The sequence below is a fragment of the Oncorhynchus tshawytscha genome, linkage group LG07 (genome assembly GCF_018296145.1).
Source record: "Oncorhynchus tshawytscha isolate Ot180627B linkage group LG07, Otsh_v2.0, whole genome shotgun sequence".
NCBI lineage: Eukaryota > Metazoa > Chordata > Actinopteri > Salmoniformes > Salmonidae > Oncorhynchus > Oncorhynchus tshawytscha.
In genome coordinates, this window is record NC_056435.1 from 52,064,153 (window position 1) to 52,091,589 (window position 27,437).

Consider the following 27,437-nt stretch of genomic DNA (forward strand, 5'->3'; position numbering starts at 1 on the left):
TTTGGAGAATAACATTTACTTCTTCAATGGATTCAAAGGTATTCTGAAGACAATTTCAGCACATGAAGGGGATGGGGAATTGAATGTTACGTGTTGAGCTTTGCCATGTCTGATGAGGTAGGCTTCTCATTGATTAATGCGCTTTAGGCTCCCGCCCTCATCTCTTCTCTGGTCCCTGGACTCTTTTGTAATTTTAATGAATGATGCGTCTCAGCTTAGCTCAATAATAAAGCACAGTCTAGAATACACCTGTGTCTCGACTCAAACTTACTGCATATTCTAAAAGGGCCTTGAACAGGGTCACGTAAGACTTTAAAAAATGCAAAATAAAAAAATGTTTTGCTACGGTTTGCCCTAATGAATATGACCCAGTTCTAATAACACTTCAGTTTCTTAATGTGTCCATCTGAGATAATGTGACCAAGGTGGTCAGTGGAGCACACAGAAGTTTTACAAACAATTTACCATTTGTGTTGAAGTTAAAAGAAATCCATATACAAGTAGAATTATAGCGCATTTAGCTACTTTGTGGGTGACCATGTCACTACATGTGGGGACCACGACACAAAGATATTAAATTACAGTTTATTTATATTAAATATTTTTAAAAGTATTGCATCACAAACACAAAATAGTAAATGAACAAAAATGAAAATCATGATTGTTTTGGAACTTCATACTGTAAGACAAACAGAAGGCACTGATCTTGATTTTAATTATTAAGATTGATTTAAATTTTCATATTTTTCTCAGGGTACCTACCCCCGGATCCCCCACCCCCTCAGCAAATGAAGAAGATTTCTTCCAGTATCTGGCTCTCCTCCAGGTCCTGCTGGGGGGTCCGGTAGGGGCCAGGACGGGAGAGCTGAGCTTGGTGGGCTGGTTTGGGGGCACTGAGGGGGGGCGGGCATCGGGGAGGGTTGCCTCGCTTGGGCACAGAGATGGGACTGAAGACCTCCAACAACTCAATCAAGGAGGAGTCCAACCTAGAGCAAAAACACAGATGAAGAGAGGAATCAATGAATGAAAACGCATTTGATAACTATGGTAAGTCTTCTTGCTAACATAATTGCAATATTGCCTTTGTAATATTGTCCATTCTTAAAATTAAAACTCTCCAGCATTCATGTTATCCTATTGCTTAACAGGAATTAGACAAGGCACGAGGACAAAGCATGTCTGTGGCACAAAGCTTGTAGTGCAAATGTGTAGTGCACCTCGTATTTGTTAGCATACAGAAGATATGAAAGGATATCCCAATACGGATGAACTGTAAATAAAATGTTTCTGTTCTGTAGTGTCCATTGATGCCTAACACAACCAGAGTTAAAAGTCTAAAGCCCTGGGGTCGACAAGCAAAAGGGCATGAGATGTTACAGGTGCAACAGAAAGAGAGTCGAGCGAGGGCGCACGGGGGCATTCTCTACCAGAATAAGAATGAGGGCAGAAATAAATAAACCAAAGCGAAAGATTAAGCTAATAAAGATTCCATCCTTCAGTATGGCTGCTTGATAAATTATTCAGTGTGTACACAGTTGGACGAGTGCATACCAGATAGAAAACATGAATTCTTAAAGCACGCTAACATAATTCTCTGCTCGTTTTAAGCAGCATCGATTTGCATCTGGCCGACAGTTGGCATGTGCGGTCAGAGTCTTTTTGTATTTGTTTACATAATATTTCTAGTTCTATTTTCTGTATTTTAACTTCATGGCTTTAATTGGTTTAGAAAGAATGATCACTGTAGTTTTCCATCAAATTATTTAGAAAATCTATGTACAGTACATTGAATGAATCTGTGAGTGTGGAGAGAGAAAACAGAGGGGACACCTATAGGGGATAATACCCGCTGGGAAATAAACATGATTGAAGCTAAAGTAAGTAAATCTGTCTTCTTCATTTGGTCTCCTTCTGCCTGTCAATAGCAGTTAGTGGGGAGAGGAATGACAGTGTGTGTGTGTGTGTGTGTGTGTGTGTGTGTGTGTGTGTGTGTGTGTGTGTGAGAGATAGAGATAGAGAACGAGTGGGAGAGAGAGAAACTTTGTCTGGGCTCCCTCTTGAAATGTGAGAATTAGCATTTATATTTGTAGATTTATTTAATGGACAGGGCTCTCAAACAGCAATCCATCAACGGATGACATCGCTGTAATGAATAATGCATCACTTACCGGTGGTCACAATCTATAACAAGAGGAAGGGGTTGGGGGGTGGGTAGAGTTTGGCAAGGGAATTGGCCGAATGGTGAGAATTCTAATGGTTTGGAGGGGCCATGTGTACCAAAGGCCTTCGTTGTTTTACGCAAGGTTCAATAGCGAATGGCCTACGGGTATTAATATAACTCAAGGGAGCCCTTTACGATTCTGCTTCACTACTCTCTGTGTATTCACAATGACAAAAATAATAATTGCATTAGACAATGACTATTCAAAAATGTTGCTACCCTTCACATCAGACTGGCGGCAAAATTCACCAGACATATCTATACTTTCTTGGGTTACTATGAAAGTTTTAACTTGGCTCTCGCAGAACTGCAATTTGTCTATCCACTTCTCCTTCCCTCCCAGTTGTTTCGCTCTTCTCTCATTATAGATGGCCATCTTGCCCAGCGCCCCCTTTCATTTTCAGTCCAAACAGTAATCTAAAAATCCTATGATGGCAGGCAGGTACATACCAGATGTCAATACCCTGCCATTCAATAGCAAGCAGGCTAGGTGAGTTGAAGGGGGAGGCAGGAGGAGCAGTAGGGTGCAATGGAACTCTTTACTAACTAACACGGGAGGCCGGGGATTAACCCCCAGTCCCATTTAGCGATTTGCACCTTTAACATTCTATTAGTTAAGACTTAATGGTTGTTTGGGTTTGTTGGGGGGACACATGGGCATCGTAGGGCTTACCCATCAGTCTCATAACATCTGCAAAAGTCTACAGTGTCAGGACGACCCTCGCCAACCTCCCCTCCCTGCAAAATAAAAACCCTTAAAATGACTCGCTTCATTGATTCCCTCCACACACACAAAATCAGATTTTTATCTGAATAATGTAGGAAGCTGCTTCCAGACTGCGGACTACAAAATATTTATCTGTCCATACATAAGCTAGCATTCTCCGGTGCTTGTTAGCCTAAGCAGCTCTGCATCACTGGGGTTTGTTGTTGTCTGGATGAAAGGGCAGTTAAGAGCAGAGCAGGCAGAGGAGATGCGCTAGTCTAATCTGACTGATTAAAGTCGGTTTGTTGGAAGATTACAAATCAACTCTTGGCTACTATGTTGGTTGGAGGGGTTTAGGAGACCAGAACTGTCTGTTGCTCCCATTTAGTTGGCTTCGATCAATTATCCAAGACAGACATCTGTTGGTTTTTGAACATACAGAGTGTGAAATGTGCAAGACAATCTTGGATGCAAAACTTTTTGTTTTGTTTAAAGTTGACAGTTTAACATTGGATCAAGCGCATAATAATTAAATTATTGAATGGTGAATACAGCGCTTTAACAATGATAAACGAGGTCATTGTTAAGAGCAAACCTCTCAGAAGGACCCAATTGAAATGCCTTCAAAGTTCACTGTTATTATGATCTGTATCCATTATTTCCCTTTGTGGTTTTAATGGCCATCTGCTTGAGTTTACACTGTTCGATTGGCATGGTGGTGGTGGTTACTTGAACCATACTGCATTGTTTATGATTCAGAACATTGTGAAGAGCTGTCCTTCTGGCTGAGTCAGAGACAAGCTGTCTTTCTGTTTCATGTTGGCTAGGCTATGGACCAGTAGAAGGAAATTTGGAGTTCACACTTGAAGAACATCTCATATGCAAAGACAAAAATACACTTGCCAGAAGTAAAAAAGGGAAAAAGTAAGAAACATAATTCTTAAAAATGACATGCTAATAAACATTTGTCCACAGCATTCTCTGCTAACTAGAAGTGCACACTCAGACACACATTGTCACATTAATTACCTTTCAACAAAAAGTGTGGGGGGGAGGGGTAATAATGAATTTCATTCCCTTTTTATAGTGTGTCTCACGCTAGTGATTCATTCCTCTCTGCGCTCTCTGTCTCTCCTTCTTCTCTCTCCCCTCTCATTATTGCGAGAGAGCTAGAGAAAGAGAGACAGTGCATTCCCACAGAAGTCTGTTCAATTACCTGCTGCTGGGTCCCAGCTAGACCGACTAATGGAACGCAGCTTGGCTCCTGTCAGCCTCGCCGCTAGCCTGGGAGAAAGCTTAATTTAGCCCATCAAACACTAAGGACCAGTGCCGGCCAGGCCTGCCTCAGACGCCTGCTCCCCTTTCCTTCCTTCCTTTCCTTTTTCTAACCTGTATTTTGTTTCCTTACCCGTGCACCGATATATTGAATTGCATTTCCCCCGTGCTCTGTTCATAAAAAGTCTGGTTTGTGTATTTCTAATCTAAATGTTTCCAGAGTGGGTAAGTGGGTAAAAAAAATGCACTATGACATGCTGTTGAAAATATAGAACTAGCTTTTAAAGATGCTCTGTTTATTTAGTGCTCATAGTGTGTGTTAATAATAGATTGTAATAATGTACACATATGATATAACGTATAGCAACCCGCACACTGATGAACGCTCCTGCTGTTTTACTGTGCAGCGTTTTGACCTAAGGTCAAAGGTCAAGCTGACCTTACACAACAGAACACCAGGAGCATTCATCGGTGGACAGGGATCTATTCTCTATTTTATCAGAGAACTATTCTCTATTCCATCAGGGACCTATTCTCTATTTTGTGTTTACTTTTTGTACCCAGCACCTGCAACTTACTGGATGTGCGTACACAAAATTTGACAATAATAATAATAATGTCATCATAAACTACTTTTTGGACAACACACTTTATTTTGACCTTGAGAGTGCTGATAATGATGTAGTGTTGCGGTGCAGTACAGTGGAAACAGCAGTGGTATATGGGATGTAACAGTGTTTTGATTGGGACACCGGGATCCAATGTGGCTTACCTTGCATCGGGAGTCCTACGTAGCGCGGGAGGCATCACTGGTGCTGGGGTGGCTTCGAGTCTGCTATGGGACACCACAAGAGAGGTGGCCATATCACTCCTGGAATTGTTATGACAGGGCTCTGCAGATGGAGGGCAACAACAAATGGACTTCAAAACCCTAATGACGGAGACGATAAGCCAGGGATGGAGAACTGGCGACCCGTGTATACACACACACAACCTACCAGGTAAATGTATGGAGTTTTGCAGGGGGATGTGTGCAGTATGGTCTTTGAGTGGAGGAGCTTCTTGTTCTGCTGTCTCACCCAAGTTCTCTGCATCGTCACACCCTCTCATTTCACTGCAGACACACACAGTCAAGCTCACATTCAACTGCTTGGTAAGCTAAAGGCTAGATTACTAGATACAGTGAGTGAGTGAGTGAGTGAGTGAGTGAGTGAGTGAGTGAGTGAGTGAGTGAGTGAGTGAGTGAGTGAGTGAGTGAGTGAGTGAGTGAGTGAGTGAGTGAGTGAGTGAGTGAGTGAGTGAGTGAGTGAGTGAGTGAGTGAGTGAGTGAGTTCCATGATTTTACCTGAGTAACACATGTTCATTGGGTAAAGGATCAGTTCCGTTTCTGGACATGGAGTGGCCGAGTTCAGCTGCAGTGGCTTGCTGGAACCTGCAAGAGAGACTAAATGAAGTACATGCCCCAATTATTGTGCATATATTGTTAGATGTATCATTTTTCTCAAATATAATTAAATTCAATACCTGCTATAATCGAGGCGTGTGTGGAGGAGCTGCTGGTTCTGTCTGATCAGCCTCTCCTCCTGCTGCGCCAGTCGCGCTTGCAGTCGCTCCCTCTCCACCTCCAGCTGCAGCTTCTGCAGGAGCAGCTGGTGCCTCCTCTCCTCCCAGTCCTCCCGGCCCAGGAGGGGAGCGGTTAGGTCCTTCTCTGACCCTGCTCCCTGCCATGCTGGGTCCCCTTCGAGTAGTAACCTCCGGGGTCCAGGCAGACGTCTGCTGTCTTCGGGTGGTTCACCAGAATTGTTGTGGAGCCGTGGGCTGGTGTTGCCCAGTCGAGGATCTTCTGTGGCCCCCTTATGGGGAAACCCCCCATTGACCAGATGTTCCCGTCTGCTATGGGCTCCTACTCCTCGGCAACCCTGGCATTTGTTTGGTCCCTGGGATTGGTTGCTAGAGGAGGAGTAGGGAGGGGAGGTGGCTGAGTGGAGGTCGTCTGAGAGAGAGGCGGGACTGAGGTATGGGACTCTTCCCCTGCCACTTCTCTCTCTTCCTCCTCCGTTTGTCCCTGTTCCTCCAGGAGTGGGCAGGCCCAGGTAGGAGCCATCCCAGGCTGTGGCAATCTCTGCCCTGCTAGGCTTGGTGGAGCCTACCTCACTGCTGGGGGCCTGTGGAGACAAGAGAGCCAACTATTCAAATATACCCTTCTTTTTTATCTATTGTAAATATATTATTCAATGTTACTATTTAATGTTATGCACCTGTACTAAATTTCAGCCTATAGTAAGCTCTATGTGAGCATCAATAAAATCTGAAATGTGTCATGTGTTTGTCTCCAATCTCCACAAGTGTATAGGTGGTAAGGGCAAGAGGTCAATTTTGCAGTTAGTTACCTCACTCTGATAGTCACTCCTTCCCTTCACCCTTTTTAACTTTTCTGTGAGAAAGCAGTGGTTAAGCCAAGATGGACCCGACACCAATACAATGCAGAACTAAGATTTGGGTTTGGGCAAGACTGAGATTCTCATGAAAGTGCTGAGCACAGGGAAACCAAGGTCAATGAAGCGAGAGAGATAAACACAAAGTAAGGTAAAGCCCACCTTCAGCAAGACAAGAGAGTGACTAATTCAGTGTGAGGTCACAGAGCATGCAAACACATTACTCAGCCCCACTATAGGACACAGAGGACGACAAAGTGATCTATCCTCAGAGCAGGGGGACCCAGGAAGATGTCTCTAAATGGTTACCTTGAGAAAAGCAACCGGTTCTGCTACTTACTGTATGTGGTCATAATGTATAGTGATTTTTTTTTAATTACTATTGTGATATCTGATATGCTGTCTAGGTCCAAGTAAGGGTCCTTTAAAAATAAAATGTGTGTGTGAGTCTCTCTCTCCCAGTTGGCAGCATTGTGATTGATGGTGAACAGTGGCGGTAGCTTGGAGATAGCTCACCGGGGAAGATTATACACAGACACGCACCACTCGCCATCTCTCTCAGACACACGTCTGTATCACACACTCTTACTACGCACACTCGTACAGACACACACAGAGTGAGTACCTTTCTGTGGGAGTTGGAGCTGCGGGAGTGGCTGAGCTGGGCGATAGACTGGTTGAGTTTCTCCTGCTGTTGAGAGAGATACTGCTGGTAGAGCCCCAGCAGCTCCTGGCACTCCCGGTACTGCTGCTGTAGGCCTGGGCAACAGGGGGCTGGGGTTAAGGGTAATATTCTTGTCTTTATTCCCTTTTTTGGGATAAATTTCAATTGACATTTCGAAGACATCAAATATAACCCCAAAAGGACATCTCCAACCACCATGCCTTCATTAGGCCAGGAAAGTAAACAGAACAGTGCGTTCTCAAAAAGTTGAAAAGGACAAACTGAAAAGAGAGCATGATAAAAAGTTGAGGGGCTCTATAGACTTCTCCATCTGGGTCGGCCCAGGCTGAGCAGAGCTGGGCCGTGATGCCAGATCTGAGTGCTAGGCCGAATGCCAGACAGAGAGCTGGCACCTGACTGGCGCCACGCTGCAGAAGGCAGGACACAGCTCATCTGGTGCAGAACCACTGCTGGGCATGAGGGTCCCGCTAATGGCGGTGGTGGCACCGCTCGCACGCACACCCGGGCTGAGTGTGTAAGGTAGGTACACATATATGTATACATACTCATGCAAGAGTGGCAATGGGGGTAAGAAAGCATGGGATCTCATACTGTGTACTAGGGCAGACCCCATCTAGTCGACTGGTCCATTGTTTGGTCGATAGGCTGTTGGTCATGGTGTACACGACACCTGTCGGATTCGTGCCTGTCTAAGTGGACTGATCCATTGTGGAGGCTATGGGGGTGGCACAGTCCATCAGTCTAAGACATTTGCTACAGAAATGGTACATGGTTATATTATGTTTGAACAATGGTGCAACACAAACACTTTTTTATTTACAGTGGGGCAAAAAAGTATTTAGTCAGCCACCAATTGTGCAAGTTCTCCTACTTAAAAAGATGAGGCCTGTAATTTTCATCATAGGTACACTTCAACTATGACAGACTAAATGAGAAAAAAAAATCCAGATTGTGGTATTTTTTATGAATTTGCAAATTATGGTGGAAAATAAGTATTTGATCAATAACAAAAGATGATCTCAATACCTTGTTACAGTGCCTTGCGAAAGTATTCGGCCCCCTTGAACTTTGCGACCTTTTGCCACATTTCAGGCTTCAAACATAAAGATATAAAACTGTATTTTTTTGTGAAGAATCAACAACAAGTGGGACACAATCATGAAGTGGAATGACATTCATTGGATATTTCAAACTTTTTTAACAAATCAAAAACTGAAAAATTGGGCGTGCAAAATTATTCAGCCCTTTTACTTTCAGTGCAGCAAACTCTCTCCAGAAGTTCAGTGAGGATCTCTGAATGATCCAATGTTGACCTAAATGACTAATGATGATAAATACAATCCACCTGTGTGTAATCAAGTCTCCGTATAAATGCACCTGCACTGTGATAGTCTCAGAGGTCCGTTAAAAGCGCAGAGAGCATCATGAAGAACAAGGAACACACCAGGCAGGTCCGAGATACTGTTGTGAAGAAGTTTAAAGCCGGATTTGGATACAAAAAGATTTCCCAAGCTTTAAACATCCCAAGGAGCACTGTGCAAGCGATAATATTGAAATGGAAGGAGTATCAGACCACTGCAAATCTACCAAGACCTGGCTGTCCCTCTAAACTTTCAGCTCATACAAGGAGAAGACTGATCAGAGATGCAGCCAAGAGGCCCATGATCACTCTGGATGAACTGCAGAGATCTACAGCTGAGGTGGGAGACTCTGTCCATAGGACAACAATCAGTCGTATATTGCACTAATCTGGCCTTTATGGAAGAGTGGCAAGAAGAAAGCCATTTCTTAAAGATATCCATAAAAAGTGTTGTTTAAAGTTTGCCACAAGCCACCTGGGAGACACACCAAACATGTGGAAGAAGGTGCTCTGGTCAGATGAAACCAAAAGTTGAACTTTTTGGCAAAAATGCAAAACGTTATGTTTGGCGTAAAAGCAACACAGCTCATCACCCTGAACACACCATCCCCACTGTCAAACATGGTGGTGGCAGCATCATGGATTGGGCCTGCTTTTCTTCAGCAGGGACAGGGAAGATGGTTAAAATTGATGGGAAGATGGATGGAGCCAAATACAGGACCATTCTGGAAGAAAACCTGATGGAGTCTGCAAAAGACCTGAGACTGGGACGGAGATTTGTCTTCCAACAAGACAATGATCCAAAACATAAAGCAAAATCTACAATGGAATGGTTAAAAAATAAACATATCCAGGTGTTAGAATGGCCAAGTCAAAGTCCAGACCTGAATCCAATCGAGAATCTGTGGAAAGAACTGAAAACTGCTGTTCACAAATGCTCTCCATCCAACCTCACTGAGCTCGAGCTGTTTTGCAAGGAGGAATGGGAAAAAATGTCAGTCTCTCGATGTGCAAAACTGATAGAGACATACCCCAAGCGACTTACAGCTGTAATCGCAGCAAAAGGTGGCGCTACAAAGTATTAACGTAAGGGGGCTGAATAATTTTGCACGCCCAATTTTTCAGTTTTTGATTTGTTAAAAAAGTTTGAAATATCCAATAAATGTCGTTCCACTTCATGATTGTGTCCCACTTGTTGTTGATTCTTCACAAAAAAATACAGTTTTATATCTTTATGTTTGAAGCCTGAAATGTGGCAAAAGGTCGCAAAGTTCAAGGGGGCCGAATACTTTCGCAAGGCACTGTATCTACCCTTTGTTGGCAATGACAGAGGTCAAATGTTTTCTGTAAGTCTTCACAAGGTTTTCACACACTGTTGCTGGTATTTTGGCCCATTCCTCCATGCAGATCTCCTCTAGAGCAGTGATGTTTTGGGGCTGTTGCTGGGCAACACGGACTTTCAACTCCCTCCAAAGATTTTCTATGGGGTTGAGATCTGGAGACTGGCTAGGCCACTCCAGGACCTTGAAATGCTTCTTACGAAGCCACACCGTTGCCCGGGCGGTGTGTTTGGGATCATTGTCATGCTGAAAGACCCAGCCACGTTTCATCTTCAATGCCCTTGCTGATGGAAGGAGGTTTTCACTCAAAATCTCACGATACATGGCCCCATTCATTCTTTCCTTTACACGGATCAGTCGTCCTGGTCCCTTTGCAGAAAAACAGCCCCAAAGCATGACGTTTCCACCCCCATGCTTCACAGTAGGTATGATGTTCTTCGGATGCAACTCAGCATTCTTTGTCCTCCAAACACGACGAGTTGAATTTTTACCAAAAAGTTATATTTTGGTTTCATCTGACCATATGACATTCTCCCAATCTTCTTCTGGATCATCCAAATGCTCTCTAGCAAACTTCAGATGGGCCTGGACATGTACTGACTTAAGCAGGGGGACACGTCTGGCACTGCAGGATTTTAGTCCCTGGCGGCGTAGTGTGTTACTGATGGTAGGCTTTGTTACTTTGGTCCCAGCTCTCTGCAGGTCATTCACTAGGTCCCCCCGTGTGGTTCTGGGATTTTTGCTCACCGTTCTTGTGATCATTTTGAACCCACGGGGTGAGATCTTGCGTGGAGCCCCAGATCGAGGGAGATTATCAGTGGTAAGTATGGTCTTCCATTTCCTAATAATTGCTCCCACAGTTGATTTCTTCAAACCACGCTGCTTACCTATTGCAGATTCAGTCTTCCCAGCCTGGTGCAGGTCTACAATTTTGTTTCTGGTGTCCTTTGACAGCTCTTTGGTCTTGGCCATAGTGGAGTTTGGAGTGTGACTGTTTGAGGTTGTGGACAGGTGTCTTTTATACTGATAACAAGTTCAAACAGGTGCCATTAATACAGGTAACGAGTGGAGGACAGAGGAGCCTCATAAAGAAGAAGTTACAGGTCTGTGAGAGCCAGAAATCTTGCTTGTTTGTAGGTGACCAAATACTTATTTTCCACCATAATTTGCAAATAAATTCATTAAAAATCCTACAATGTGATTTTATGGATTTTCTTTCTCATTTTGTCTGTCATAGTTGAAGTGTACCTATGATGAAAATTACAGGCCTCTCATCTTTTTAAGTGGGAGAACTTGCACAATTGGTGGCTGACTAAATACTTTTTTGCCCCACTGTATATATATATATATATTTTACATAAAATGTACTTTCTCCTGCATTGGATAGTGGTCACTGTCCGCAGTTCTGAAACTTTAGGGCACTTTTGAATTGGCGCCTTTCCCTAGACCATGTTGGTATGTGCATAATAGCAAAGTTAACCAACATATTGGTGTTAAGAACAATGCGACGGAGGCAGCAGCGGAGTTAGGAGAAGAGAAAACAGCCCTTGCCTTAATTGTCTAAGAAAAGTGAGGAGAGGAAATCCCCACTTAATAAGGTCTATAAACAATAGCCTAATTGTTAATGTGCCTGGCTTTATAAATCATCCGTATACAGCGCATTCGGAAAGTATTCAGACCCCTTCCTTTTACCACATTTCTTTTTACGTTACAGCCATATTCTAAAATGTATTAAATAAATATAATCAATTTAAACAACAACAACAAATGACAAAGTGAAAACATGTTTTCAGACATTTTTGAATATTTATGAAAAATAAAACACAGAAATGCATTATTTACATAAGCATTTAGAGCCTTTGAAATGAGACTCAAAATTGAGCTCAGGTGCATCCTGTTTCCATTGATCATCCTTTCCATCCTACCTGTGGTAAATTCAATTGATTGAACATGATTTGGAAAGGCACACACCTGTCTAAGTGGTCCCACAGTTGACAGTGCATGTCAAAGCAAAAACCAAGTCATGAGGTCAAAGGAGAGCTCCGAGACAGGATCGTGTTAAGACATAGATCTGGGAAAAGGTACCAAAACATTTCTGCAGCATTGAAGGTCCCTAAGAACAAAGTGGCCTTCCTCATTCTTAAATGGAAGAAGTTTGGAACCACCAAGACTCTTCCTAGAGCTAGTTGCCCGGCCAAACTGAGCAATAAGGGGAGAAGGGCCTTGGTCAGGGAGGTGACCAAGAACCCAATGGTGACTCTGACAGAGCTCCAGAATTCCTCTGTGGAGATGGGAGAACCTTCCAAAAAGACAATCATCTCTGCAGCACTTTACCAATTGGGCCTTTATGGTAGAGTGGCAAGACAGAAGACATTCCTCAGTAAACAGCACAACAGCCCGCTTGGAGTTTGTCAAAAGGCACTTAAAGGACTCTCAGACCACAAGAAACAAGATTCTCTGGTCTGATGAAAACAAGATTGAACTCTTTGGCCTGTATGCCAAGTGTCACGTCTGGAGGAAACCTGGCATGATGGTGACAGCATCATGCTGTGGGATGTCACGTCTGGAGGATACAGCCTCAATTCTTCTTGAGTATGACGCTACAAGTTTGGTACACCTGTATTTGGGTAGTTTCTCCCATTCTTCTCTTCAGATCATCTCAAGCTCTGTCAGGTTGGATGGGGAGCATCACTGCAAAGCTATTTCAGGTCTCTCCAGAGACGTCCGAACGGGTTCAAGTCCGGGCTCTAGCTAGGCCACTCAAGGACATTGAGACTTGTGCCGAAACTACTCCTGCGTTGTCTTGGCTGTGTACTTACGGTGGATGTCCTGTTACATTTGCAAACATTTCTAACAACCTGTTTTTGCTTTGTCACTGTGTGTAGATTGATGAGGAAAATGTTTTAAAGGTAATCATTTTTAGAATTTAGCTGTAAAGTAAAATGTCAAAAGTCAAACGTTCTGAATACTTTCCGAATGATCTCTCTCTCTAGTCAAAAGTTTGGACACACCTACTCATTCCACGTTTCTCCTTTATCTTTACTATTTTCTACATTGTACAATAATAGTGAAGACATCAAAACTATGAAATAACACATATGGAATCATGTATGAACCAAAAAAGTATATTCTATATTTGAGAATAAAAGTAGCCACCCCCAGGGTGTCCTGACTCTCTGTGGTCACTAAAGATCCCATGGCACTTATCGTAAGAGTAGGGGTGTTAACCCCAGAGTCCTGGCTAAATTCCCAATCTGTCTCTTATACCATCACGATCACCTAATCATCCCCAGCGTACAAAAGGTACAGTTGCTATACAGAAGATAGCCCGATTTGGTAAAAGACCGTCCATATTATGGAAAGAACAGCTCAAATAAGCAAAGAGAAAAGACAGTCCATTACTTTCAGACATGAAGGTCAGTCAATCCGGAAAATTTCAACAACTTTTAAAGTTTCTTCAATTGCAGTCGCAAAAAACATCAAGCGCTATGACGAAACTGGATCTCATGAGGACCACCACAGAAAAGGAAGATCCAGAGGATACGTTTTTTTTTGCTCATTAGAGTTACCAACCTCAGAAATTGCAGCACAAATAAATGCTTCACAGAGTTCAAGTAACAGACATCTCCACATCAACTATTCAGAGGAGACTGCGTGAATCAGGCCTTCATGGTCGAATTACTGCAAAGAAACCACTACTAAAGGACACCAATAAGAAGAAGAGACATGTAGGCCTCTCCAGGTCTCGCACCCACTGTGAAATATGGTGGAGGATCGGTGATGATCTGGGGGTGCTTCAGCAAGGCTGGAATTGGGCAGATTTGTCTTTGTGAAGAACGCATGAATCAAGGTTGTCCTGGAAGAAAACGTGCTTCCATCTGCTCTGACAATGTTCCCCAACCCTGAGGATTGTTTTTTCCAGCAGGACAATGCTCCATGCCACACAGCCAGGTCAATCAAGGTGTGGATGGAGGACCACCAGATCAAGACCCTGTCATGGCCAGCCCAATCTCCAGACCTGAACCCCATTGAAAACCTCTGGAATGTGATCAAGAGGAAGTTGGATGATCACAAGCCATCATATAAAGCCGAGTTGCTTGAATGTTTGTGCCAGGGGTGGCATAAAGTCACCCAACATCAATGTGAAAGACTGGTGGAGAGCATGCCAAGACGCATGAAAGCTGTGATTGAAAATCATGGTTATTAGACCAAATATTGATTTCTGAACTCTTCCTTAAGTTAAAACATTAGTATTGTGTTGTTTAAAATTAATATGAATTATTTCTTTGTTTTATTCGAGGTATGACAACACTGTATATTTTTTGTTATTTTGACCAGTTGTCATTTTCTGCAAATAAATGCTCTAAATGACAACATTTTATTTGACATTTTGGGGAAATGTTGTCAGTAATTTACAGAACAAAACAAACATTTTCATTTTACCCAAACACATCTATAAATAGTAAAACCAGAGAAACGGATCATTTTGCAGTGGTCTCTTCATTTTTTCCAGAGCTGTATATGCAAACCCCCACACAGAGAATTTGCAATGAACCTAGAATAACACATTACCAAATCCTCACCTGTAGTCACCCACAAAGATGGGTACACAGTCTCAAACGCACTCCTACCAACCAACTACTACCCATAAACCTCCCTGCTCCAGGCCATATATTTTTATGGGTGGGCCATCGCCCCTGGCTGATGAGTTTCTCAACACATCACCTTTAAAAGTCCCTGATTTAACAGCAAATGAAAGTTTCAAAGTGAAGTCATATTGAAGTAACAGTCTGTGGAAGGATACGCTAGGAGAAAACACTTTGGTGTCGGAGGAGTTCAATCAAGCCTGGGAAATGAAACGGAGTAGAGCAAGAGAAAGACTTCAGATGAAGTGGAATGAAAGTGAATGCCCTGTCGACAAATGCTCCAAAGCTTCTTTCATACACTCTACCGGTAAGTAACACCTGAACCGTCTGTCTGTATAAGACTGTTTTTCCACTGACGTTACGTCATAGCAATCATAGGGAGTCATGACAAATGAAGTTATGTTATGACACATGGCTATCAAAACTCGACAGAACCGACCAAACATTTGTTTCAATTCCCATGTCAACCGATTCATATAGGTAATATAATGTCCTCTGGGTTAACACTTTTATTCAAAGGAATCTAGTACATGTCAGAGTCAACCCACACAAATCTGGTATTGCAAGCATCATGCTCCAACCAACAGTCATTGCAACCACAAACAATACCTATGCCGATTATAGGATGTGGATGTTCTGGGAGTGTAAACAACACACCTATGTTAAAAACATTGTTGGGCAGACGCAGACCCGCCTCTCAAGGCCTGGTAATCTAAAACGGCTAGAGCGCAATTGATAAGGTTCTATTCCAATGCCGAAAACAGTGAAAACTCTGAGTCTTGGGCATGAGCCAATCCGAATACCCACCCTCTTCAATCAAAGCGGTAGCAACTGCTTCTTCTGCCCCTCAATCCAAAAATATACCAAATCAAGACTTTGCTTTCGAAGGCTTCAGACAGGGCCTGTCAAAATTATTCACTCGCCCCGTCAGGCCACGCCCAAATGAAATCCACCTCTAGGTGGAATACATTTGCACAGGAGAGGAATATTTTCAAAGCCGGCCATTTTTGCACTGTGCAAAATCGACTGGGTGTGTGTTAGGTCACGGTGATGGGTAATTGATGAAAGTGTACAGTTAGCATAACTGCCTTATAGCCAATACAAATAAACCAGTTTACAATCAACCCAACCAAATACCAATAAATAGACTTGCTAACAATCACTATAGCTTAAGGTTTACTCTGTCTATTGATGGTATTAAAAGGTCTAACAAAAATGATGTGACAAAGAAAATTCTAAGTTTAGCCCTTTAACCATTGCCTAAGGGAGGAGGGTAGAGACACTTATTTCAACCACGGCCACTGACAGAATAGTAAGGTAATTGATTAAAAAAGAAGTATGTGATTTGTGAAGCACCAACTCAAAATTGATATCTATCCTTTTTACCTCTCCAAGACATCATGCCAAGGAGAAATATACAAGCTTATTCAAATCTTACATTTTATTCAGCACTTGAGCTCCAAAATGGTCCTGACAAACAACATTTCAACAAGAACGCTATCACTCATCTCTCATTGCGGGTCTTTAGATAGGAGAGATATACACATCCTCCCCTTGATAACCTGACTCTGGTAGATAAGACTGTCATGGAATTAGACTTTACAAGTCTTCCCCTAGTCTGTTTGCCTTTGGTGTCTCCTTAACCTTTAAAAGATCCATCTGGAACCCTACGTCTCAGAACGCTTTACGACTCCGTGTGTGCGTTAAAGACCGGTTATCCCCTCGGGGTGCTTTAATCAAAGGGTTTTCCCCCCTCAAATTTGTTTTTAATGGAGTTTAGAAGTTTTGTGTAAATGCCAGGTCTCCCAGTCAAAGTGCCTTTAATTGAGTTGTGCTTTTCTAATTTCCCAGCTCTGCTGCCAATTGTGCAATTTACCAACCGGCGATTACTTTTCATATTTCGCAGCGTTTTCCCCCTAAATTGACGGCTCTCACCACGTCAGTTTGACCTGAGTGGAATCATTAAAGAGGACATCAAGGAGGGTGGGGGGTGCAAAAGTAGAGGAAACAGGGTAATTATGGGATGCTGTTAGAATTATAGAAAAGTTAACAGGTCAGGCCAAGAGACTGAGCCTGACAGTGTTAGCTCGCTTAGAATCAACTGGTGGTGCTGTAACTGGTCATAAAAAGGTAAGAAACAAAAGTATGTGGACAACCTTTTAAATTAGTGGATTCAGCCATTTCAGCCACACCTGTTGGTAACAGGTGTATAAAACTGAGCACACAGACATGCAATCCCCATAGACAAACATTGGCAGTATAATGGCATTACTGAAGAGCTCAGTGACTTTCAACATGGTACCGTCATAGGATGCCACCTTTCTAAACAAGTCAAATTTCTGCCCTGCCAGAGACGCCCTGGTCAACTATAAGTGCTGTTATTGTGAAGTGGAATTGTCTAGGAGCAACAACGGCTTAGCCCCGAAGTGGTAGATCATACAAGCTCACAGAATGGGATCGCAGAGTGCTGAAGCGCGCAGAAATGTCTACGGTTGCAACTGCCTCTGGAAGCAACATCAGCACAATAACTGTTCTTCAGGAAATGGGTTTCCATGGCCGAGTAGCCGCGTCGGCGTGCTTTACACCACGCGTCGGCTGGAGTGGTGTAAAACATGCCGCCATTGGACTCAGGCTAGGCCCCTCAGTTCCGGTGAAGGGAAATCTTAACGTTACAGAATACAATGACATTCTAGACAATTCTGTGCTTCCAACTTTGTGGCAACATTTTGGGGTAGGCCCATTCCTGTTTCAGCATGACAATGCCCCCGTGCACAAAGCACGGGGCAGCTGTTATAGCAGCAAAGGGGGACCAACTCCATATTAATGCCCATGATTTTGGAATGAGATGTTCGATGAGCAGGGATCCACATACCTTTGGTCTTGTAGTGTATGACAGAATTCAGTGCATCAAGAAGAACAAGATTACCAAGACATGAGAGAAGAGCAAATGCCACAGTCCCACAAGATAAAACGTCAGAGAAGGAAACGGTTTCAAACACAATGTAATCCACAGTGAACTCAGACATGGGGCAAATGTCATTTTAAAATGTCAAGACGTGGCCAAGACTTAAAATCGTGGAAAAAGCAGGAGGGAATGGAGGTACGTGGGCATGTAATAACGCTCATGGAGTATCTGTCATACCACGGAGGTTTGCAGTGGAGATATCAAGCTGTATGCAATGCTGCCCCCTGCTGACAGATAGGAATAGCTTTTAATTATTTAGTGGCAGACTGGGCTGCAGTGTGTGCAAATACACATGGCTGTCTTTTAAATCAGTGACTAATACAGACCTGGGAAGGCAAGAGAAAACCGGCAGGCACTGTGGCCCTCAAAGACTGGATTTGAGGATACTTCACACAGACAATGCCAGTGAGATAGGCCCTCTGTATTAGAGGTCTACGATTATGATTTTTCAACGCCTATACCGATAGATAATTGGAGGACCAAAAAAAGCAGATACCGATTAATCGTAATAATGATAATTACAACAATACCGAATGAGCACTTATTTTAACTTAATATAATACATCAATAAAATCAAATCAGTCTCAAATAAATAATGAAACATGTTCAATTTGGTTTAAATACTGCAAAAACTAAGTGTTGGAGAAGAAAGTAAAAGTGCAATATGTGCAAGGTAAAAAAGCTAACGTTTAAGTTACTTGCTCAGAGCATATGAAAGCTGGTGGTTCCTTTTAACATGAGTCTTCAATATTCCCAGGTAAGGTGTTTTAGGTTGTAGTTATTATAGGAATCATAGGACTATTTCTCTCTATACCATTTGTATTTCATTAACCTTTGACTATTGGATGTTCTTATAGGCACTTTAGTATTGCCAGTGTAACAGTATAGCTTCCGTCCCTGTCCTCGCTCCTACCTGGGCTCGAACCAGGAACACAACGACAACAGCCACCCTCGAAGCAGTGTTACCCATGCAGAGCAAGGGGAATAACTACTCCAAGTCTCAGAGCGAGTGACGTTTGAAACGCTATTAGCGCGCACACCGCTAACTACCTAGCCATTACACATCGGTTACACCAGCCTAATCTCGGGAGTTGATAGGCTTGAAGTCATTAACAGCAGAGCTGCTGGCAAAACGCATGACAGTGCTGTTTGAATGAATGCTCACGAGCCTACTGGTGCCTACCATCGCTCAGTCAGACTGCTCTATCAAATCATAGACTTAGTTATAACATAATAACACACAGAAATACGAGCCGTAGGTCATTAATATGGTCGAATCCGGAAACTATCATCTCGAAAACAAGACGTTTATTCTTTCAGTGAAATACGGAACCGTTCCGTATTTTATCTAACGGGTGGCATCCCCAAGTCTAAATATTGCTGTTACATTGCACAACCATCAATGTTAAGTCATAATTATGTACAATTTTGGCAAATTAATTACGGCCTTTGTTAGGAAGAAATTCTCTTCACACGGTTCGCAACGAGCCAGGCGGCCAAAACTGCTGCATATGCCCTGACTGCTTGCACAGAACGCAAGAGAAGTGAGACAATTTCCCTACTTAGAAGAAATTCATGTTAGCAGGCAATATTAACTAAATATGCAGGTTTAAAAATATATACTTGTGTAGTGATTTTAAGAAATGCATTGAAATTTATGGTTAGGTACACATTGGTGCAACGACAGTGCTTTTTTTGCGAATGCGCTTGTTAAATCACCCGTTTGGCGAAGTAGGCTGTGATTCAATGACAAATTAACAGGCACCGCATCGATTATATGCAACGCAGGACAAGCTAGAAAAACTAGTAATATCATCAACCATGTGTAGTTAACTAGTGATTATGTTAAGATTGATTAAAAGTTTAATGAAGTTTAATGCTAGCTAGCACCATACCTTGGCACTTTGCTGCACTCGCATAACAGGTAGTCAAGCCTGCCACGCAGGCTCCTCGTGGAGTGCAATGTAATCGGCCACAATCGGTCAAAATTGGTGTCCAAAAATGCAGATTACCGATTGTTATGAGAACTTGAAATCGGCCCTAATTTATCGTCCATTCCGATTAATCGGTCGACCTCTACTCTGTATGTCTGTGTGCATCCATGGAGAAAAGGATACTCTCTCTCTCCTGTACAATGAGCTGGTTCTGCTGCTCCAGCTGTAGAATCTTGCACTCAAAGTTCTCCTGTTCATCCTTCAACCTCTGTACCGACTCCTCCTTCTCCTCACTCACTCTGGGAAAGAAGAGGTGGAGGGTCAGGGATTATAGCAGTGTACCCTCTGAATAAACTTAAATTCTTGAGAACATTTCTTAGGGCTGATCCCATTTAGTCAAGTGGTCGATATGCTGTTGGTTGACCAAGACTTCTTTAGTCGAGCAGTTGCAATTATATATATTTTTTTCATGGTGCAAAAGACATCTGTCTGATTCATGCCTGTCCAGTGGACAACTCCATTGAGGCGACCACGGGGATGGCACAGTCCATCACTCTAACACATGTGATACTGAAATTGTACATGGTTATATTATATAAAAATAATGGTGTAACACTAATAAATCTAATATTATTTTATAACAAATGCGCTTTCTCCCGCTGTGGATACGGTCTCTGTCCACAGTTTTAAAACAATTTTCAGTGCGCCGTATAATTGCCGCCCTTCCCTATGTTGTGCATAATAGCAAAGTTAACCAGAATAATGGGTGGGATTGAGAACAATGCAGCGGAGGCAGCAGCATCAGAGAAGAGGAAAGAGCCCTTGCCTTAGCCTAATTGTCTAAGAAAATTGAGGAGAGGAAACCAACTTAATTAGGCCAATAATCAATAGCCTAACTGTTAAATGTCCCTGGCTTTATAAACCATCCATATACAGTATCAGTCAAAATATTTGGACATACTTACTCATTCCAGGATTTTTCATTATTTTTACATTGTAGAATAATAGTAAAGACATCAAAACTATGAAATAACACATATGGAATCATGTAGTAACCAAAGAAGTGTTAACAACATCTAAATATATTCTATATATTTGAGATTCTTCAAAGTAGCCACCCTTTGCTTTAATGACAGCTTTGCACACTCTTGGCTTGCTTCTGTTGCCTGTTTGAGAGTTTAATCGCCTACTGATTCCGTGAGCACTTAAGCCTCATGCAACGGAACAAAAAGTTTGATTTAGCAATTTCACAGATTTGGCAGTTTTTAAGATTTGCTCTGCTATAATAAAGGCTTTACAATTGTTTTTCGTTACAACCGACTGGTATTACTTTGAATTTATTTAGTGTTGTATACACTATTCCAATCACGCAGGAAAAAAATATAGTAATCTAACACCACTTTTTGTTACACATATGCACGCAGCTCTCACTTCTATACCCTCCTTTTTCTTGATCTCATTATTACAATTATTATTATACACATCATTATAATAAGTAATGTCGTTATGATTAGTCGGCTTTGTATAGTTGCCTTGTATAACCATCATTGAGCTGTAGGCCTAAGAGCGTGTCCTGTCTAGTCTTAATACCGTAACTTACTAAGGCCTAAATTTCAATATACTGTATAGGCTACTGTATCAATCAATCATTCCTTCATGCCATCACACAGCATACGAGACATTCCTGCTTTGAAATGCAATCAAGCATTTTTGTTATACAATTAAATAAAGGGAACTTTCATTAATTAACTTAAACAATAAATAAACCCGCAATGTAAATGTTTTTAGTCTGCTGTAATAAAGACTATATATTTATTTCATTAGAACAGACTCTGAGGTACACTTATTTATTTAGTATTGTTTACACTGTTCCAAATGGTCAGAAATAATGATAATATTGTAATCTACCAGCAACTGTTTGGCACACATAATACTCTCGTAATGCTTGTTCTTATACCCTCCTTTTTCTTGATCTCCAGTAGTTTCCACAACTAAGTCAAATGTCTTCCATAGATCTGACTTCTCCTGTGACCTAAATAGCTTTCTACCACCTGAGGAACATTGCCAAGGTACGGCCGCTTCTCTCTCAGGTTTATGCAGAGAGACTCAGCCATGCTTTTATTACAAGTAGGCTTGACTACTGTAATGCTCTCCTGTCTGGTCTACCCAAGAAATCCATTGGTCAATTGCAAAACATACAAAATGCTGCAGTACGGGTACAGACCAAGACCAGATGGAGAGCACACATAACACCGGTTTAAGGTCTTTGCACTGGCTGCCTATGAGTTTTAGAATTCATTTTAATATTATTCTGTTGGTTTTTAGACATGCTTTTAAGTTATGTACCCAGTAGGTCGCTCATGTCCTCTGGCATTGGCCTTTTAATTATCTCAAAGCCTAGGACCAAGAGGCATGCAGAGGCAGCCTTTCATTATTAGGCCCCCAGCCTCTGGAATAGCCTGCCAGAGAACCTGAAGGTGGCCGAAACTGTGGACATATTTAAAAGAGATCTTAAAACACATTTTTAGCTTTGCTTTTCCTTGCAGTGCTTTTTAGTTGTTCAGTGTGTCTCATTCTTTTGTTTTTTATCCTCTTATGTTTGTTGTGTAGTAAATATTTCAGCTTTTATTTTCATTGTTTTTATTTTTCCTGTAAAGCACATTGAGTTGCACTCCATTTATGAAATGTGATGTATAAATAAAGCTTGATTTGATTTCCCTCCTTAGCAACCAGTAAACAATCGCCCGTTTCAAGTTTATTTTTTACGTCCTCCACATCCATTTTGCTGTCACGTGTTACTGTGTTCGGAGTTTCTTATAACCAATTGATTGATGTGATAATGATAGGCTATAGGTCAGGCTCTGTTGGTCACATGCATGCGATATTTACATGTTTCACGTAAAGAGAGCAGGGCCATTTTTTTCATAAACAAATTAGGGATTTCAGTAACAACTTTTTAGTCAGAAACAAGTAAGAAACTAAATGGCTGAAATTACGTTGTAGCTTCAGCACGGACAGTGCAATAAACACTTGCTGTGCTGTGGTGCCCTTTCCATTCCAGTAGGGAGGAGAGCGAGACAACATGCAACAGTAACACAGGCACTCGCTGTATTTTCTTTTAACACAGTGGGACCATCGGGCTCTTTTTTTTAGTAATTTGTGTGTGTTAATTATTTAATCAAATAGTGTCAGACAAGCTCAGTAGATATGCAGTTGATTTTATTCAAACACATAGGGTGTCTGTTTATATATGGAAAAATAAGTTTAAACATTTCAACCAATAGATTGGTCGAAAGAACAGGACGACTATGGGTCGACCAAGATTTTTTTTAGTCAGGGACAGCCCTAATATCTCTACACCCCCACTCCCTGCCAAACACACACACAAAATCCCTCTTATGTTGAATGAGCAGTTACCTGGCCAGCTCCTGGATGAGGTTGGCGATGCGCCGTTTATCCTCGGGACAGAGGTCCTTCAGAGAGGCCCTGCTCTTAGCCTGTGTCACCTCAGAGAGTGCCTGAGCAAAAGACAGTTTTTTTATGAATCACATAAAACGTGGACATATAGATCATGAAAACAAAAGAGCGCAATGACTTTTGGCAAGCATCGAGCAACAGTGCAGTATATTGAGTGATACTACACGATTGAATGTCAGCCTGTTTCTGCTTTTTTATCTTACTTGGTTTGGCCAAATTAGCAAGCATTGTTTAATCAGGCATGAGATCAGCACCAGAACAACTTAGAACATCTGAGAAAAGAGGGCCAATATCAATTTCAATCAGAATTCAATCAGAAATGTTTGATTCATCCACATCCCTGTTGAATGAAGAAATAGCTGTGTACCCAGGCTTTATGTTTGCAAGGGCCTGTTCCGACTGGAGAGGTTATTAGCTAGTAACCAGTTAGGGTCAAGGGAGAGGTCCCTCTTGGCAAACCTACCTGCGAGGTGGTGAGGAGATGCTGCCGAGTGGCTGGGCTGGGGGATGGGACTGTGGCTTCTGGTGCGATCTGGAGCTGTCCTCTACCCATGGAGGACTCAGAGACAGAGGACAGGGAAAGAGGCTGGCCTCGCTTTTTATTGCCCCATCTCAGAGTAGCCTCTCCTCGGATCTGACAGCCATATTTGGCCCTCATTTTCACCTTTCTTTCACTGCTGTTGGACCAGGATCCCGACTTAAAAGCTGTCCGAAAGTGTCCCTCTTTGTTCACTCCTAAGAGACAGAAACATGGAAAATGCAGTAACATTAGCAGCCAGCAATAGGAAAAGTGGTCAGAACTATCTCACACATGCCTTTGACAAGTGCTAATGTCCTCACCTGGAATGAACACCACAGGTTGGTCTTCATCTGATGCTGTGTGAATTGAATTAGGAAATATATTTAATGGTCTCTAACAAGACCCTCACTTCAATAAAAATCAGCATGTTGAAATTGGCGTAGGCAAGCCACTGAACTAGGTTCAGAAATTGGCTGGCATTTGTTTATTAGCCGACGTTAGCCAACTTCTCAAAAATAGAAAGCGGACACCTAATTAGTTCAAATGTAGCTAATTTTGCCTAGTTAACATTAGGCCATTATCCAGAGCAACTTACATTAAGTATTAAGTGCATACATTTTCATACTGGTCCCCCAAGGAAATTGAACCCACAACCCTGGCATTGCAAGCACCATGCTCTCCCAACTAAGCCACACGGGACTACAAACATTTGAATAGGTATTTCATTGTTTCTTCATTCATTGGTACTTCATTACCAGAAGAAATGGACCCTACCGCTACGCTTGTTTACACTGAGCTCAGAACACAATCATGGTTACATTAAGACACTGGAGCAAGAGCGAGATATTGGTTGGAAATTGTACCTCAAAGCAGTTATGGGACGTGCCACTGTACTTCAAATTGTACCTTTATCTACACTACTCCATCGAAAAGATTGAAATACTGCTAGTTTTCCCAGGACAAACTGCCCTTTTCGTCCTTATGCTAGCTACCAGTAGCCACTATGGAATGGCACGTTGTGTTGAACAACAAAGGAGTTGATTGGCTGACATTGCCATTCCAAAATGGCTGCAGTGGATACTGCTAGTTAGCATGAGGATGAAAATGGCAGTTTTCTGGGAAAACTAGCAATATTTCAATCTTCTCAATGGAGCAGTACAAATCAAAAATGTGGAATTCAGTGGCCTACCCCATCCTTACATTGAATTCTAAGTCAGGCAGAAATAAGCATTTGAATTTGAAATAGATCCACAGGAAAGTATAATTACAACTTTTTCATATTTCTACCACCTGGAGCATGCTCAGAACCATGTAAACAAGCTCCACAAGTATGCATGCTTCTTCTTGTGCATGTATTTTGATGTGGTGTGTACACTTCAGGTGAAATAAATCTTCTACACACTACCAGCACTTTGAAAAGTTGATGTAAATATCCACTTTCTTGTGGATAAATTCACACATTCCTAATGCCAAAAGGACCAACCACATGGACAACTGGTAAAGTGCGTTAAAATATAATTTTATTCTACATTTGGCTTGTAGAGATCACAAGAAAGTTTCCTGATTCAAACACAAATTTCTGCCATAAATTGAATTCAATGCAATTCAATGTCAAGGTTCCAGGCAAATCCAATCCCTGCATTGTGGTACATTTCCTATCCATATTTCGCACTGGCACCATGGTGTCTTTAATGCAATCAAATATAACTGTACTTGTCACATGCAACGAATACAACAAGTCTAGACCTTACCGTGAAATTCTTACAAGTCCTTAACCAACAGTGCAGTTCAAGAAGAGTTAAGAAATGTTTACCAAATAAACTAAAAGTAAAAAAATATATATAAAAAGTAACAATAACAAGGCTATATACAGGGGACACCGGTACCCGAGTCAGTGTGCGGGGGTACAGGTTAGTTGAGGTAATTTGAACATGTAGGTAGGGGTGAAGTAACTATACATTGATAATAAACAGCAAGTAGCAGCAGTGTACAAAACAAATGGAGGGAGGGAGGGATAAAGTTATGGAGCCATTTGGTCCTAGACTCGGCGCTCTGGAACTGCTTTCCGTGCGGTAATGATTGCGTTCCAACCTCAATGCAGTTCAAGTCTTAAAGAAATGTAACGGTAGGGTCGGTATCTTCTGGCAAGGTATATCAGATCCCTTGACTAACAAACTAGTTAGCTACCGATCAGTTTTCCAGCCAGGTGAGAAACCACTAGCTAGCTAACGTAAACTAGCCAATTAAATCCAGATTTGCTAAAGTTAGCTAGCATAATTTAATGTTTATAGCTAGTTAGCAAATTAACCACACAACACCCGGCTTGTTAGTTAAACGTATTCAACCTTCATCAACATACTGACAATATTGACTATAAGATACGGGGGCTGTCTTTGATAGAAACCAAGTAAAAGGATACTGTCATTGATCCAAAAAAATCCTGAGTCGTTCTTTCCCATTTCTGCCGCAGCCATATTGAATCAACCGCCACTCACAAAATGCCAAGGATTGCCAGGTTCTTCTTCTTTGGGATTTGATTGGCGGTCGGAACTTTTACGTGCATACACCGCCACCTACTGTACTGGAGTGTAAAGCCAGGCACGGTCGAATGACATTAAATTATCTTCATTAGTCTTGTTCCTCTAGTAGTCTAAGAAGTGAAACACCACCATATACATTAAAAACCCACTACCCCATTCCACTACTTTGACCCTATCTCTTCCTGCACGATGCCAACAGCCTGGGAGGACGGGACACCACCCCTCAACACACTTTGTAACTCTTCTGAAGTCAAATCTCGTATACCCAAATACATCTCTGCAGCTGCCACTACAAAATATATTTTCTGTGATATATGTTCCATTTCTGCAGTACAGTTGGTAACCATTCCTATGGACGCTAAGAAGCCAACCTTACTGAATAATAAATAGGCAAACTCTTTTGCCTATCTCTTTGTGCTGGCACAAATCTACTACTCAGCATACGACACCTTCTACACTTCTCTGACTCTGGCCACTTCAACCTGCCTCTCTCAGGAGGTGCTGTGTTGAAGCCACCGAACAGCAATCTTGGTATTCCTCCTGCACTGTAAAAAAATATATATTAGAAGCTATAGAAATGCATTTATTAATTCGTTTTTGACATGTTTATTCTATTACAGACACCTTAATGCATACTTTTGAATTATATGTGAACTAAACATACAAAAATAAATATAAAAACATTTTACTTTTAGAGTACTAATGTTACTGTCCCCACTACAATAACAAAACACTTAAATGCGTGTCTTTTTGTCCTTGAATTTTTTTATTGAAATACTGTAGAATTCCATCAATTCCAGTGGAGGACTGCTCCTACTGGGGAGTCCCAATATGGCCGGCCGGTGGCTTCAAAGTCTCTCAATGGCCAATACATTGCACACGCAATCCAGGGTTTATATACATTATGGGATAAAAACAACAATGTAAATCAGGGGTCTTCAACCTTTTCTTGCACAGAGACCCCGTCCCAGGCAAATTAGCAACCTAGGGACCCCCAACCTATACAGCGCATTCGGAAAGTATTCAGACCCGTTCCCTTTTTCCAAATTTTTTTACCGTTACAGCCTTATGTTAAAATTGATTAAATTACACTTCTTTCCTCATCAATCTAGACACAATACCCCATAATGACAAAGTGAAAACAGGTTTTTAGATTTTTGGGGGGGAAATGTATTAAAAATAAAAAAAACAGATACCTTATTTACATAAGTATTCAGACACTTTGCTAAGAGACCTGAAATTGACCTCAGGTGCATCCTGTTTCCATTGATCATCCTTGATATGTTTCTACAACTTGATTGGAGTGAACCTCTGGTAAATTCAATTGCTTGGA

General features: G+C 41.9%; 1 protein-coding gene across 6 annotated transcripts; it reads right to left on the minus strand.

Moving 5' to 3' along the window:
* Positions 1 to 553: 553 nt before the first annotated feature.
* Positions 554 to 26,077, minus strand: LOC112254793 (protein hinderin). 6 transcript variants are annotated; one of them, XM_042324601.1, is made up of 11 exons: positions 25,984 to 26,077; positions 23,885 to 23,914; positions 23,508 to 23,779; positions 22,985 to 23,085; positions 19,751 to 19,866; positions 7,263 to 7,396; positions 5,727 to 6,367; positions 5,548 to 5,646; positions 5,201 to 5,316; positions 4,975 to 5,095; positions 554 to 986 (listed from the first exon to the last, which is right to left on the minus strand). In XM_042324601.1, exons 1-11 carry the CDS (start codon positions 26,036 to 26,038, stop codon positions 782 to 784), a joined length of 1,890 nt encoding a protein of 629 aa, XP_042180535.1. In that variant the 5' UTR covers positions 26,039 to 26,077; the 3' UTR covers positions 554 to 781. The 6 variants fall into 6 exon arrangements, with proteins under 6 accessions (XP_042180535.1, XP_024283416.1, XP_042180536.1 ...); XM_024427648.2 differs by having other exon boundaries at positions 23,885 to 23,920; XM_042324602.1 differs by lacking the exon at positions 25,984 to 26,077 and adding an exon at positions 25,316 to 25,333 and having other exon boundaries at positions 23,885 to 23,920.
* Between the last annotated feature and the right edge of the window lie 1,360 nt (positions 26,078 to 27,437).